The sequence below is a fragment of the Cyprinus carpio genome, chromosome B23 (genome assembly GCF_018340385.1).
Source record: "Cyprinus carpio isolate SPL01 chromosome B23, ASM1834038v1, whole genome shotgun sequence".
NCBI lineage: Eukaryota > Metazoa > Chordata > Actinopteri > Cypriniformes > Cyprinidae > Cyprinus > Cyprinus carpio.
This window is the reverse complement of record NC_056619.1, coordinates 689,389-704,575: the sequence shown is the minus strand read 5'-3', so window position 1 is coordinate 704,575 and position 15,187 is coordinate 689,389. Positions and strand designations below refer to the sequence as shown.

Below are 15,187 nucleotides of genomic sequence, written 5' to 3'. Positions count from 1 at the left end.
CCCCCCTCCATACTCTCTTTGTTTTTTCCTCCCCAAAACAGCATTTAAATGCTTTCACCTCAGCTACTATTTTGCTCAACAGTCGCAAAAACACAGTCTCTGACGCTAAACGAGGTGTTTGCTTTCTTAAACAATCAGTTCTCCATTCCCACAGTACATGTTTCCCTTCTGAAACCACCACCCAAATTACTCTTCTACCTTCCTTTTCAAAACCTTCCAACCCTTCCCCATATAGTACTAGGTTCCTTGTGATTTTCCGTACCCCCCACCTCTCCCACCACGTAGTCACTAACTTCCAGAATATAACTGCCCCCGGACAGGACCAAAAGGTGTGCTCTACAGTTTCGTCCTGGCCACAGCCAACTGGGCACTTTGGTGACCTCCCTGAGCAATGTCTGTATAGCCGCTCCCTCAAAGGCAGCTGACCCAGCGCTGCCAACCAATTTAAATCTTTACAAAACCCAGTCAAATAAGTAGGCTGCAACATGGCCCAACCCACTCTATATGGCAGGACAACTTTCTCTGCCCCCGCCACTAGTTCGTCCCTCCATCTACTGTACAGCTGCCTATGCTGAAGGATCAAAGATTGCTCCAAACACCATGGTTTCCCCACTATGAAATCTGCCACCCTCTGATAATAGGCCGGCCTATTTGTTGACCCATGGCATTGTTCCCCTCCATGAGCTAATAGATCTCAATGGAAAAGCCAGCCAAAAATCCTTGCTTTATGCACTGCCTCTTGCGTTGCTAATTGGGCAGAAGAGTAAAGGAAGATTGCATCAATTTTTAAGGGGATACAAGGAAAACCCCCTCCCTCCTTGGCTTGTACATGGCTGTACATCTGTGTTCTCGCCACCATTTCAGTACCGTTATTCCAAAGAAAAGAAAAAACCAGCCTCTCCAACTTCCTACCATACCAAAAAGGTACCGGAAAAATATAAGCCAAATAATTCAAACTTGGAAGTAGGTCTGTCCTCACTACTTCCAGCCTACCCCACATCGGTAGCTCCCTTAACTTCCACCTAGCTATTTTTGCTTGCGCTGCTTTGAACCTAGCCACCCAGTTCTCCCGAGCGCTGTTCTTTCTAAAAAAACTAATCCCTAAAATCTTAAACCCTTCTGCACATAAGTTATACCCACCTAGCACATCTGTTCTGTCTGCCCACTGGCCTGCAAACATTACCGAAGACTTACCCGCGTTTACACGTGCATCTGAAGCCTCGCAAAAGCCTTTAAGGATTTTGCATACTGTCTCAAAATCCAGATCTGAGGTTAGGAACAATGTCATCCTTTCGAAGGCTTTTAAGTATTTTGATTAATGTCTGAGGTTTCGAATTATATGCATGACTTTAGATAGGTTAGCCGCCCTCAAGGCTGCCATCAGGGACTCTAGAGACAAAACATAAAGCAGAGGTGACAAAGGGCACCCCTGTCGAACCCCACCCAACTGCTCCACCCTCCCTGAATAATATCCATTTAAACCTATCCTGCTTGAAACCCTACTATATAACAGCTTTACCCATGACCTGAAGACTGGGCCAAACCCCATACGCACCAGGGTAACAGCTTTACCCATGACCTGAAGACTGGGCCAAACCCCATACGCACCTCCTGGTCCAGGCTCAAAATACAGCTTTACCCATGACCTGAAGTCTGGGCAGTACAAAATGTGTCTCAAGGGGGATATGTTTATGTTATGTGAAGTACAAGGTGTTTCTCAAGTTTGGTAGGTTTAAACCACCTGACCTACCAGGCACTCCGCAAGTTTGCCACTCCTCTGTTATCTTTCTTGACAGATACTTTGTAATCAGTTGTTAACCAGGTTATTGGCCTCCTATAAAACTCCACTTAGGCCGTCACTCCTTATGACGTTTCTTGTGTATGAATGTCACCAAACCCATTCTCATTGTCAATGGCAGCTCCTTCCAATCTTCCTATACTTTCCAGAGTTTTAGACAATGATCTAGTACTTGTCCACAGAACCTGTAGAACCTCAGGGCAAAACTGTCCTATAAAACTCCACTGGGATCCCCCGTCAGTTGTTTCCACCACTCCATCCTTCCTCAAACCCTCTATGAAACTACGCTTTTGCCGGCTCCACACAGTGGAGAAGAAAAACCTTGTTGGCCTTTCATCTAAAAGGCACTTTTGTGCACCTGACCACAACAAAAAGGACTTGGCTTCATTCCAGTAAAAATCCTTCATAACGCCCTGAAGGTACCTGGCCCTAGCCCACCCATCTGTTGTACCCAATGCACCCTCTCCATATAGCAATTGCAACTCCTCAGACCACCTACCTGCACCTCGCCTTCTCTCTACCCCAACTATGACAGAAAAAGGCCACATGTTCTTTAAAACCTTCCCACCACGCGGCATGAGTCTCAAACAGACTCATGCCCCTTCATCCTCTAAACACTTCTCCTCAATATCCATCTCACCTCCCTCTTCCCAGTCTTGTCTGGTTACCCGTTCTTGAGTCTGGAATTTGCTGCATTTCCACTCTCTTTCCCCAGTCCAATCCTCAAAAGACCTCTGTCACCTTATACCTTGACCCATGTCGACCTTCAGCACGTCTTCTTGCTGCTGGCCCCCGCTGCTTGAAGGCTCTGCTACCTCCTGCTCTGTCTCATATAGATTCCACAAAGTACCTCTGCCACATCTATTTCAGACCACACTTGTGATGGTGCCATCTGATGCGCCTCTTCCTCACCTCCTCTTTGTTCTGACCCATTTCCATCTCCTGTTTCCTCAGCTTGCGCCCTCAAGTCTTTTCTGGGGTTTAAACCTGAGGGCACTGCCTTCTGGCCATCTCCTTCCTCTGATACATTCATCAGCAGACTTTCAAAATCCGTTTGCAAATCCGGTCCTTCTTTAAAGAGGCTGGCATAAGATCTCTGCCTACTAGGGCACGCTCGGTACAAATGATCTTTTCCCACACATAGGCTGCAGGTCTTTGGCTCTGGACAGTCTGTGGCCACGTGCTCCATCGATCCACAAAAATGGCACCGCTGGCCTCCACAATCTGCTTTTACATGCCCCAGAGCACCACACCTTCTGCAATACATTGGCTGACCCGGATAGCGAAGAAATCCTCTGTTTGATCCTATGAAAAAGGATCCTGGAGGGTGGACAAGTCCCCCTGGCAATGCTGGATCTGCCCGAAGTTTCACCAGGTACCTCCGTTTACCTGTCCAGATGCCAAAACCAATCTTTCAGGCACTCTCCCCCTTTCACTGTCTCACAATATCTGGCCAATATCTGTCCTCCACAAAAGGGTTATAAAGGTGAATTATCAAGGACAAAAAGTCTTGTGCAAAGGCTGGATGCAGCTGGAGGACCTTCAAACTCTGATGATCTTTCTTCTTTTCCCAAGCCTCAAAAAACGCAACACAGTCCCTCAGTTGAAAAAAGGTTAAATTCATGAATCCAGAAGAAGAAAAATCTTGCAGACAAAAAACTAAAGAAGCTAGAACTCCAAAGATTTCCCTTAACAGTTCAGTCACCACAAAGTCACGTCCAAATCTCCTTTTCACCTCCGCATCCAAATCTGCTTTGACTTGTAGCCTGATAGTGTTCTTTAGCTGCACCATCATGGTCGGCAACATCGTCTCTTCTCTCCGAGCGTCCATCTGAATAGGATGTACACTTGATCTTCGCCAAAAGGCAGAGAAGGGATGCTTCTATGTTGCAGTGGGAAGGAAGCGGGACGTGGCCACGCCCATCTCGGCTTTGGTAAGTTAGGGAGACCTGAAATGCTGGGGGATGGTAGTACCCTTCCCTCAGCGTTCGTAACTCCCAAACAGTTTGTTGAGAGCCACCTACCTCATGTCATTGGAATCCTTGGCTCGACCCGAACGAGAGGCAGGTCTCGAATTGGCTGGTCGCACACATTTTTCTGCTATTTTGGATTTTGTCAAAAACCTTCTTTTGCAAATTAACGCCAGGTATTTGGCCCAGTCCGAACCAAAGCAGTATAGAAAGATTCTTTGGAGTCTGACTGTCGATAATCATCCAAAAAAGTGGAAATTTCCATTCACCTTGGCGAGGGGCCCTCAAAACGTTCAAAGGGCGTGTGGCCCAGGTTGCTAAAATGGCTATAACTCCAGAAAGGAATGCGATCACTTCACACTTTTTTTCACGGAAAAATTTTATTGTCACCATTTTCATTTTTTCCATTTGCATTTATACTTTTGTACACACATTTTTCTTTTCAAGAACACGTTAAAACAAGCAATTATGTATATGATAAATACACATGGTAAAAAGAAAAGAAGACAATCATTGTTAAAAAGCAAACGATCAAAACCATTGTGTATTGCTTGTTTTTTAAAAGTCCATGTTTGTGGTGTGTTTAAAAGGTGTGAACGATTTCAAAAAGTAAAATACAAATTAAAAAAGCAAACAAGCCTCATATTTCTGTCAATAAAACCAATTCCATTGATAAAACACAATAAAACACCAATTAAAAATCGTCTGTTGTGCAAGACCGGGGGTGAGTCCTTATCAAGTAGGTCTTCACCCCACTCTCCAGAACAGGCACATGAGATGCCACTTTACGGACTCAGCAGAGATCCCCTCTCCACTGAGCCACCATCCACGATAAGTCCTTGTGCCTGTTCTGGAGAGCGGGGTGAGCCGCATTCCGCCATATTTATTTGGACTCACTTATTTGGCCCAGAACTGGACTCAACCGGTTCCCGGTCCTGCACAACAGAAATGAGAGCCTTGTGATTAGTTAAAATGGAGACATCTTGCTGTTTTAAAAGATATTTCTTTAAAAACTTTTTGATAAAACTATACTCTGTAGGTAGGTTAAAAGACACTGGGCTTTTCAAATCCATGGATAAAATCTTTAGAGTCCTTAAGTAAGACCCCATCCAAAATCGTGTCATCGCTGCCATCCTGTTATCTTTGGATGGGGTCACAGCATACTTTATGTGGAGGGCGGTGAAGCGGCTGCCTAAAAACAGGTGGGGGTCTGGGAGGCCTTTTCCACCGTTTTCTGGTCTCTTTTTTACCACCTCCCCCTTCAGTCTTTCCCACTTGGACCCCCACAGGAAATAAAACACCGCCCTCTCTAGATCCATCAGGAACTTCCTGGGTGGGGTAAAAAAAGAACAAACAAGTGACATTAGAGGTAAAATAACAGATTTAAAAATTAAAACCTTGCCCTCAAACATTATCTGTCTAAGTCCCTAAAACCCCAGTCTTTGCCTAACTTTCCCTAACATGTCAGTCCAGTTTACCTGTCCTCCACCCTCTTTGTGAAATTTTACTCCTAAAACTTTAAAATCCAAGTCAAGTCCACCTGTGTCAACGTCTCCCCACAGCCCGAAGAGCTGGGCCTTGGACTTGTTCCTGTTAAGCTTTGTGCCCGAAGCCCGACCGTACCAGTCAGTCAAGTCCAATGCTCTTCGTATGGATAAAATGTCCGTGGCTAATAGAGTTACGTCGTCCATGTATGAAACACAGGTCACCGTCAGTCCACCCATCCCAGGAATGTTTAGTCCTTTGATCCATTTGTTCCTTCCCAAGATTTGTGCCAGTGGCTCGATGCAAGCCACGTACAGAAGAGGAGATAAAGGACACCCCTGACTAACACCACTGCAGATATTTACTGCCTTGGATAAATGCCCATTTACTAGAATTTTGCCGACTAGACCTTTGTACAGCAGTCCCACCCAAGCTATAAACCTCTCTGGAAACCCCATTTTTTGCAGTACCAGAAATAGGTACTGATGCAAGACTCGGTCAAATGCTTTTTCAAAGTCTAAATTTAGGACTACTAGCCGAATATTTCTGTCTCTCGCATAACAGATGGGCCTCTAATCAGCACTAGACTGTCTGTTATCTTTCTTCCGGGCACAGCACAAGCTTGATCTCGGTGAATCATGTCCTCTAAAACAGTCAACATTCGTGTTGCTAAAATTTTACTAAAAAGCTTACAGTCAAAGTTTAAAAGTGTTATCGGTCTCCAGTTTTTCAAGTCAGTCCGGTCACCTTTTTAATGAAGCAAAGAAACTTTCCCTATACTAAAACTGTCTGGGAGTCCGTCAAGGGTCTCAAAGTCTTTAAAAATATTCAAAAGTTCTTGAGCTAAAATGTCCCAAAATGTAAGATAAAACTCCAGGGGAAGTCCATCTGCTCCTGGGGACTTCCCCCTCTTAAAACCTTTGATTTCTTTTTGGAGTTCTAAAACAGTAAAATCTTGGGCTAAAAGCTCATTTTGAATTCTGACTCTCTCGACTATAAAATTTAAAACTTCTTCTAAGGTGTCATTGTGTACTTCTCTCAAATGGTATAACTCTTCATAAAATTTTTCCACCCCATTTAAAATCTCTTCCATTGTTGTCACTTCCCTCCCTTCATCTTTTAAGCTATTTATAGTCCCTCCCCTTGTTATTATCTTTAAAAAAAATACCTTGTACACTTTTCACCCTCTTCTAGTTTTCTCTCTTTACTTCTTAAAATGACCCCTTTACTCTGAACACTGGCAAATGCCAACATTTCTTTTTTAACTTCTTGAATTTCATTGCTAAAATCAAAGCTTTAAACAAAGATTAATATACCTTTGTAGTCTCTTTTTGCAGCCCCATTATGCATCGTTTTTCCCTATTCTTCATGTCTCTCCCAACCTTCATAAAAAACTGTCTTGTCCGATCCTTAACCATCACCCACAACTGTGCTTGTGTATCATAGAAGTCTTTGAGGGTCTGCCATTGGCTGAACTGCTCCCTATATTTGCAGACTACCTCCTCACCCTCTAAAAGGGAGCAGTTCAGCTTCCACAGCCCTCCCCCTACTGTTACACCTGTGGGCTGTGAAAGGGTGCAAGATAGCATCAAGTGATCTGAAAAGAAAAGTGGGGTCAATATAGCATCGGTTGGCGGGCAGTCTCTCGTAAATAGGTAGTCAATTTGAGAGGCTTTGGTGCCATCTCCACTGAACCAGGTGAAGCTCTCCTCTCTTTGGTGCATTTTTTTAAAACAGTCAACTAACCTAAAATCTCTGATAAAACCGATGACTTATCGACCTTAAAATCTTCTCCTACTCTCTTCCTATCTTTTTTTGATAAAACACAGTTAAAATCCCCTGCCACTATAAGGGGAGCCCTGCCTAACATGTGGGGCTGCAAGTCTTCTAAAAGCTCATACCTATAATTTTTTCCTGTAAAACCATACACATTAAGAACCTTAAAATCTCTCCCTAAAAAAGTCAGGTTTGCGAAAAGAGCCCACTTTTCCCTCAACACTGTGCTGCCCTTCACCAAGATATTAGGATTTTTAATTAAAATAGCAACACCATCATTTTTATTTTGGTTTGATCCTCTCCATATGGAGGAAGCGGGAGACCATAGCTCTCCATCTTTGTATACCTGGTTAAAAAGGGCAGAGCACATTCTTGCAGTAAAAATCATGTTTTCTATGTCACCTTAATTAAACACACCTGATTCAGATCAGCAGCTCTTTACTAGAGACTCGACGATCTGAATTGGGTGTCTCAGACAAAGTAAGTAATGTTTATTTATATAGCACATTTATCACAGCAGAACTGACCAAAGCGCTGAACAAAGTCAAAGATAAACATAAAATAAACAAAACAGATGATACGGTAAAACAATGGAACATAGATAAAATCCAATTTAAAATGCCTGGAAATAAAGATATGTTTTCAACTTCATTTTAAAAGTTGTGATAGAAGGTGCAAGGCAAATGTCCAGTGCGAAGTTGGTTCCAGAGACGGGGGGCCGCAATAGAAAAAGCCCTATCACCCTTCGTTTTTAGGCGTGAACGAGGGACAACTAAAAGAGCTCTATCAGAAGATCTTAGTGTCAGGGACCAGTCAAGCCCGGTCCGATCCACCTCAAAATGATCACTCTCCCCAGGGTACTAATTACCCGCACCTGCTCACCATTACCAACCTCATCACAGCACACCATAAAACACTTACCACAACCCCAGTTCAATGTCAAACCTCCAACAGGAACAGACCATATGCTGTAACGTATACTCACCTTTGAAACACTAACCTCTGTGTCATTGTTCCACTGCTTCCAGGACTCCTGCTTGATCCCCTGTTACCTGTGAGCTGATGCTCATCTGTACTTCCAGTGTTTCCCTCCGAGCTTGCTGGGTTACGTCCACATCTGAAAGAAAGAAAGAGAGACAAGGATTAACCAACGGTGACGACTTGGCATTGACATATCTTCAGTAGACGTGCTCACCTGTATTCAGCCCCGCACCGAGTAATCTGCACCGAACCCGTACCAGAAGTCACTTAAAACTCACCTTGCACTTGTGATTCTGAAATAAACACTGTGTTTGGATTCACTTACCTCTGCCTTGCGTCTCTATCCTGACACTTAGAGATCTGGAGGATGAAACAGGAATAAGATGATCTGAGAGATAAGATGGGGCTTGACCATTAAGAGCTTTAAAAACAAACAACAAAATTTTAAATTGAATTCTTAAATAGACAGGAAGCCAATGAAGAAACTGATAAAACTGGTGTAATGTGATCTGTTTTCTTTGTCCCAGTCAACAGCCTTGCAGCAGCATTGTGTACCATCTGCAAGCGTGCAATGGATGACTGAGGAAGACCCAAATATAATGAATTACAGTAGTCAAGGCGGGAGGTAATAAAAGCATGAATGACTTTCTCCAGGTCATTAAAAGTTAAAAATGATTTCAGTCTCGAGATGATCCGTAACTGATAAAATCTGTTCTTGACAACTGTATTAATTTGTTTAGTTAAGCAAAGTTCAGAGTCCAGGATGACACCAAGATTTCTGACCTGGGAGGAGACTGAGGGGAAGTGCTTGCCAAGCTCATTTATGAGACCACTTCTCAACTTAGGGGGGCCAAAGACGATTATTTCCGTTTTACTTTCATTAAGTCTAAGAAAGCTATTGGAAAGCCATTTCTTGATGTCCCCTAGGCAGGCCAATAAGGGTTGAATGGTATCGCCAGCTTTCAATGGTATGTACAACTGGGTATCATCAGCATATAAATGAAATGAAACATTGTGTCTCCTAATAATGTCTCCCAAAGGTTGCATATATAAATTAAAAAGGAGTGGCCCTAAAATGGATCCTTGAGGCACTCCACAGATAAAAGGAGCAACAGATGAAGAAAACTTACCTAACTCAACAGAAAAAGACCTGTCTCTAAGATATGAATTAAACCACTGTAAAGCAATACCCCCAATACCAAACAAATTTTCTAACCGGCAGAGAAGAATATCATGATCAACTGTATCAAAAGCAGCTGTAAGATCAAGAAGCAGCAGAACTGAATTTTTACCACTATCCACTGCAAGCAAAATGTCATTGAATACTTTAAGCAAAGCAGACTCAGTGCTATGATGGGCAGAGAAACCAGATTGGAGAGGTTCTGTTAATTTAGCTGCATTTAAAAAGCAAATCAATTGTGAATATACAACTTTTTCTAAAAATTTTGATAAAAATGAAAGCTTAGAGACAGGCCGGTAATTATCAAGGCAATTTTCCTCCAAACCCTGTTTCTTAAGCAAAGGTTGTACTACAGCATGCTTAAAACATTTCGGGACTACCCCAGCACTTAGGCTGCATTTACACTGCAGGTCTTGATGCCCAAATCCGATTTTCTGACTATATCCGATTTTTTTGACGACCCGCTTACATCATCTTTTAAAAGTGACCCGTGTCCGATTTTTGCATTTACACTATACACTGCTGAAACTACCAAACTTAGACGTTCTGACCCGGAAAAGGAAGTAAAACAGCACGAAATACAATGGATGCAGATGCAAATAATATTATACAGTGTTTTGCTCTCCACAATATTTTGAAAAGTCAAACAAAAAAAATCAACAAAACATTAGTCTCGTACGGCGCGGCGGAGAAAAAAGCGCTTAAACCGTGCCTCCCCATATCTCGTGAAATGTCTTTAAACACGGATTTATTTCTGTAACAACCCTGCATTTTTGCCTGCACTGTCTCTTCGCCCCAAAGACTTAAAAGACATGAAACCTTGGCATTGCTCAACTGTGTGTATCCTTCGTCCTCCATCGCACCTATAATAAGTCAATCTCAGTTGGTGGTGTCCCACCTGAGTTGACGTCACTTTTTTAATGACGTACGACTCGCATTTACTGGGGAATATCCGATTTGTCTGCTTACATGGCACATGCAAATGCACGTATCCGATTCATATCCGATTTTTATTACCACATATGAATGAGGCCTGAATCCGATCTGAGAAAATCGGAATCCATGCGGTTTTTTCCTGCTTACACGTTCACCGGTCATATCCGATCTGTGCCACGTGAGAGGAAAAAATCGGAATTGGGTCACTTGAACCATGCAGTGTAAATGGGGCCTTAGAGACGAGTTAATCAATGACTGAATGGAAGTCCCGATTTCAGAAAAAGAGGCCTTAATAATCTCAGAAGGAATGACATCAAGTGAAGAGGCAGTTTTCAGAGTTCCCTCAAAGAAACATTTTGAAAACAAGAAAAGGAAGCCGGACTTGCCAGCGAAAACAGTGACAGATCTGATGACTGCAAGGTAAAAGAGGAGTGAATAGCTAACACTTTATCTGAAAAAAAAAAACTGTAAAATTTTTTCACAACGTTCAGTTGAGGGTTCCACATGAAACCGACAACCTGGTTTAATTATTGAATTAATCGTGGAAAACAGAATTTTAGGTCTATGAGAGTGTGTGTTAATCAAATCTGAAAAATACTTAGACCTATTTGTTTTTGAAGATTTATTTTTGTTTAACAAACATTCTTTGAAAAACTCACAAGACACAGTTAACGAATCCTGTTTCCATTTCCTCTCCGCTTGATGACATGCCCGCCTAAGAGAGTGAGCATTGTCGTTGAGCCAATAATAAGATTTCTGCCTGGGTGACTTTAACTTAAAAGGTGCAATAACATCTAAAATATTAGAACAATTTGTATAGAGAAGAGAAGTCAGTTCATCAGGCCCAATGGAAGACTCAACAGCATTCAAAACAGATCCTTCAACAGCGTTAGCATGATAGATTTCACTAAACCGAGGAGGAACAGATGAATTTATACAACGAGAGTAATAGCCCAGATGTTTTTCCATAACTGCAGAATTCTCAGCATGGACATTAAAAACAATAGGGCTGTGATCAGAGAAGGAGACATCTTCTATGTTTACATCTTCTACAGCAACACCATTTGACAAAATAAGGTCCAGAGTGTGACCATGAACATGAGTTGCTCCATTTATATGTTGCATAAAACCAAAAGATTCCAAAATATTACAGAATTCACTGACCAAGGGTCGACCTGGGCAGCACATGTGTATATTAAAAACTCCCAATAATAACAGCTGATCATATGATGGCAAGATATGAGTTACAAATTCACAAAACTCTCGTATAAAAGTACTGTCAAAATTAGGTGGCCTATAAATAAGCGCACAGAACACTGCAGTGGAATCAAACTCTAGTGAAAGTGAAAGTCGTGACATTTGTCAAGTATGGTAACCCATACTTGAAATTGGTGCTCTGCTTTTTACCCATCCAAGTGCACACACACAGCAGTGAGAAGTGAACACACCGTGAACACACACCCGGAGCAGTAGGCAGCTATATCCAGCGCCCGGGGAGCAACTGGGGGTTCAGTGCCTTGCTCAAGGGCACTTCAGCCATGGGTATTGAGGGTGGAAGAGAGCGCTGCTCATTCACTCCCCACCACCTACAACTCCTGCCAGCACCGAGACTCGAACCTGCAACCTTCTGGTTACAAGTCCAATTCTCTAACCATTAGGCCACAGCACAATACATTGTAACTCAAATGATGCATAACTCCCGACAGAAACGGGACGTATGTTAAGGGTTTGTTTAAAAACCATGGGAACCCCACCGCCATTGCCAGTACATCGTGGTGTACTAATAAAACAACAGTCCGCCGGACACAGTTCTTCAAAAACTGATGACTCACCAACCCATGTCTCCGTTAGGAAAAGTATATCCAACTTATGTCCGGTATAAAAGTCATTTAAAATAAAAGTCTTGTTGCACACAGTCCTAGCATTGACTAGGGCCATGTTGAGATGAGGCTGTAGTTCCGGGTTCCGATCCAGTCGAACAAAATCCAGTTGGCGAAGATTTAAATGTTCCACTACTCTCCGGCGAAGTCGTAAACGTTGCAAAGCGGAGGTAGAAGAATCACCGAAAAAATGGAAGATGAAAAGCATATATATAATCCCAGGAGCGTTGCGCCAGGTTATGCCCCTCCAAATATGTTGTATCCAGGGAAAACTGGGTTGAGAATTGCAAGGTGGAAGCAATCGCCCATCTAATTCTTACTTGAACACCGCCACAACAACCTCTCTTTCTGCGGCGTTTCCGTACAGGAGGAACACAGCATGGTAACTGGTAAAAGCACTCTGGCGCAGGATTGGAAGAGGATTGAGAGCGGGAGTAGAGAACTGGGCAGTTTCTCAGGTAACCAGCTTCCATACAACAATTGATGTTAAATAGGGCTTGGCGATCGTAGGTCAGCACTGAGTCTACATGATACCAGTGCAACACCACACAGAGAACAAACAGTACAGGTAACGTTACCTGTAACGTTACTACAGACTGAATCAAACAAAAGAGAGACGGCATGCTGAGTGCACTGGCACCATCTTGGAAAAGATCTGCTTCAAAGGAGACAAAAGCCCTTTTCACACTGGATTAGTATTACCTGGTGACGTCCAGTCATTGTAATTATTGCGGAGGTTGTCTGTAATCTTAATCGGCCATGTCTGTAATTTGTAAAGTAAAAATTCCCCCGCAAAAGACCTAGCATATTTCGCCGAACACCGAGGTCCTGTGATAATATTAGTCCCGTGTGAATCAACATCTCTGGGCCAGTTGTTCAAAGGTAAGCTGATTGGATTTTGGTTATTGGATTGGATCAAATCTTGAAAATGGGTTGTTCAAAAGGGAAAGAAGGAATCTGAAATCAGATTAGATCACGGAATCCAATCCTAGTTTTAATCTGGATCAAACCTTCAGTTTGTGTTGTTCAAAACTTGTCAGTAGGATTTGGATAACTTTGATCCAAAAAAACAGGATTATCCTGATCCCAACAGGGGGTAGGATTTCAAGGTGGATTCCAGGAGGAAAATGTAGTAAAACTTTAAAATTGGTCAAATAATACATTTGTATCATTTAGTGTATATACTTTCATTTATATTTTGCACTTGACTTGTGTAACCGTTGTAACAGTGATAAAGATGATAGAGTAGACATAGGCTACCAATTAAGCTATTCAGTATAGTAAAGTAAAAATAATGAAAAATGAAATAATCCTTCAAACAGATTTTAATAACAAAGAAAAATAATATATTAAATTTTTCTGTCATTCATCACCGTATATTCATTTCAAAGAAACAATCATCAGAGATGACCCTGTCAAAAATAATGTCTAACAATTGCAACCCTTACTATACGTCCAGTCAGTCCCTCATTCTGACAGAATGCCAGAGGTTGGTCTGGTTCTTCAACAGGCTCAGGTACATCATAAACATCATCACAGAGAGGGACATTGCGCCTGGTAGCGATGTTGTGCAGGACGATACACGCTAGTATTATGTTGCATGCTCCCTGTGGTTCCACTCGCAAGTAGTTGAGGCATGCAAAGCGTCTCTTCAGAACTCCTTTTAAACGCTCAATTGCACATCTTGTTTTGCAATGAGCAGTGTTGAAGCATGCCTGCGCAGGTGTGGTTGCTGCAAGAAAAGGAGTCATCAGCCATGGTAGGAGTGGATAGGTACCGTCTCCTGATATTATGCCATCCAGTCGGTTGGTTTGGAGCTCTCTGTATAAAGCACTCTCTCTCAGGATACGTGCATCATAAACAGACCCAGGCCACTTCACGACACAGTTTGTGATGATGAGGTCAGCATCCCCCACAAGTTTGTTGTTGATGTTGTTCCTCTTTTGGTTGATGTACTCCCAATCCCTCTCATGAGGTGCTTGGATATGCACATGAGTGCAGTCAATAACCCCAATAGTATTGGACATGTTCCCCAAAAGAAAAAACTTGTGCTTTGTCTGGGCAATCTGGACATCCTTTGGAAGTGAAACAAACTGATTGACCAGGCCGGCCAATGCAATTGACACAGCTTTTACTACATCACTCACAGTTGATTTGTCCACTCCTATATTGTCACCAACTACTTGGTAGAAAGTCCCAGATGCATAGAAACGCAGACCAATGAGGACCTGTTTTTCCACAGACAGACTGTGACTCCTTCGGGTTCTCCATTGACGTTTTGGCCTGACAAGGTCTGCAATGTACTTAATAGGAGCATTCCCAAAGCGAAAGCGAGCATACAGTTCTTCAGTGGTGTATTGCTCCAGTGCTTGTGCATGCTCAACATACACCCTTTGACGGTATCCTCTTCCACCAAAATGGTGATAGCGATGGACAATACCTGCCATGTCAGTGCCTCTCTCGAAGTCCTCTGAGAAAGGCTGAATATAAGATGGCTGTCAAATACCCACACACCAATTGGCTGACGTGCTGTGGCTTGTGTTCAATTAAATCAATCATGCCCAAGGCCTATAAATACTATGTTCACTGCAACAGATGAAGTGGAACCATGGACTCAAAAGGACCTAATTTCACTGTTGCAGAAACCCATGCACTACTGGAGGGTGTTAAGTGCCATTATGCCTCAGTAGTAGGAAGCTCTGTTGCGGCTGGAATGGTGATTAACAAAAGGAAGAAAGACATTTGGGTTGAAATCACCCAGAATGTGAATGCAATGGGCTCTGGCCAGAAGAGGATCTTGGAGCAAGTGAAATTTAGATGGAAGAATCTGAGGGCCAGAACAACAAATGACCTTGCTGAAGCAAAATACACCCAAACAGGCAACAAACCCTTTAAGAAAGGTGAATACACAGATGTGGTTCTGGACATTATTGGAGGTGAGAACTCTAAAGCTCTGCACGGGATTCAAGGTGTTGTAGGGGATGGTGAGCCTACGATTGTAGAGGAAAGTGAGCCAGTTCCTCCTAATGCAGAGGAAACATTCATTTTGGATCTCATCCCTATTATTGAAATACAACCTGGATCTTCACTGGTAGAGCCAGCAGTCACAGGAGCTCAGAAAAGAGGCTTGAGGCGTCCTTTGCCGAATAATAATGATGATGCCTATGAATTACTTCTAAAA

General features: G+C 42.8%; 1 protein-coding gene across 1 annotated transcript; it reads right to left on the bottom strand.

Moving 5' to 3' along the window:
* Nucleotides 1-13,402: 13,402 nt before the first annotated feature.
* Nucleotides 13,403-14,469, bottom strand: LOC122142007 (putative nuclease HARBI1). Its single transcript, XM_042751253.1, has one exon. The coding sequence runs from the start codon at nt 14,451-14,453 to the stop codon at nt 13,422-13,424; it is 1,032 nt and encodes a 343-aa protein (XP_042607187.1). The 5' UTR covers nt 14,454-14,469; the 3' UTR covers nt 13,403-13,421.
* Nucleotides 14,470-15,187: the final 718 nt, after the last annotated feature.

Bases quoted from the DNA above. Each gene is read 5' to 3' on its own strand.
- LOC122142007 (XM_042751253.1), bottom strand. From the start codon at position 14,453: ATGGCAGGTATTGTCCATCGCTATCACCATTTTGGTGGAAGAGGATAC.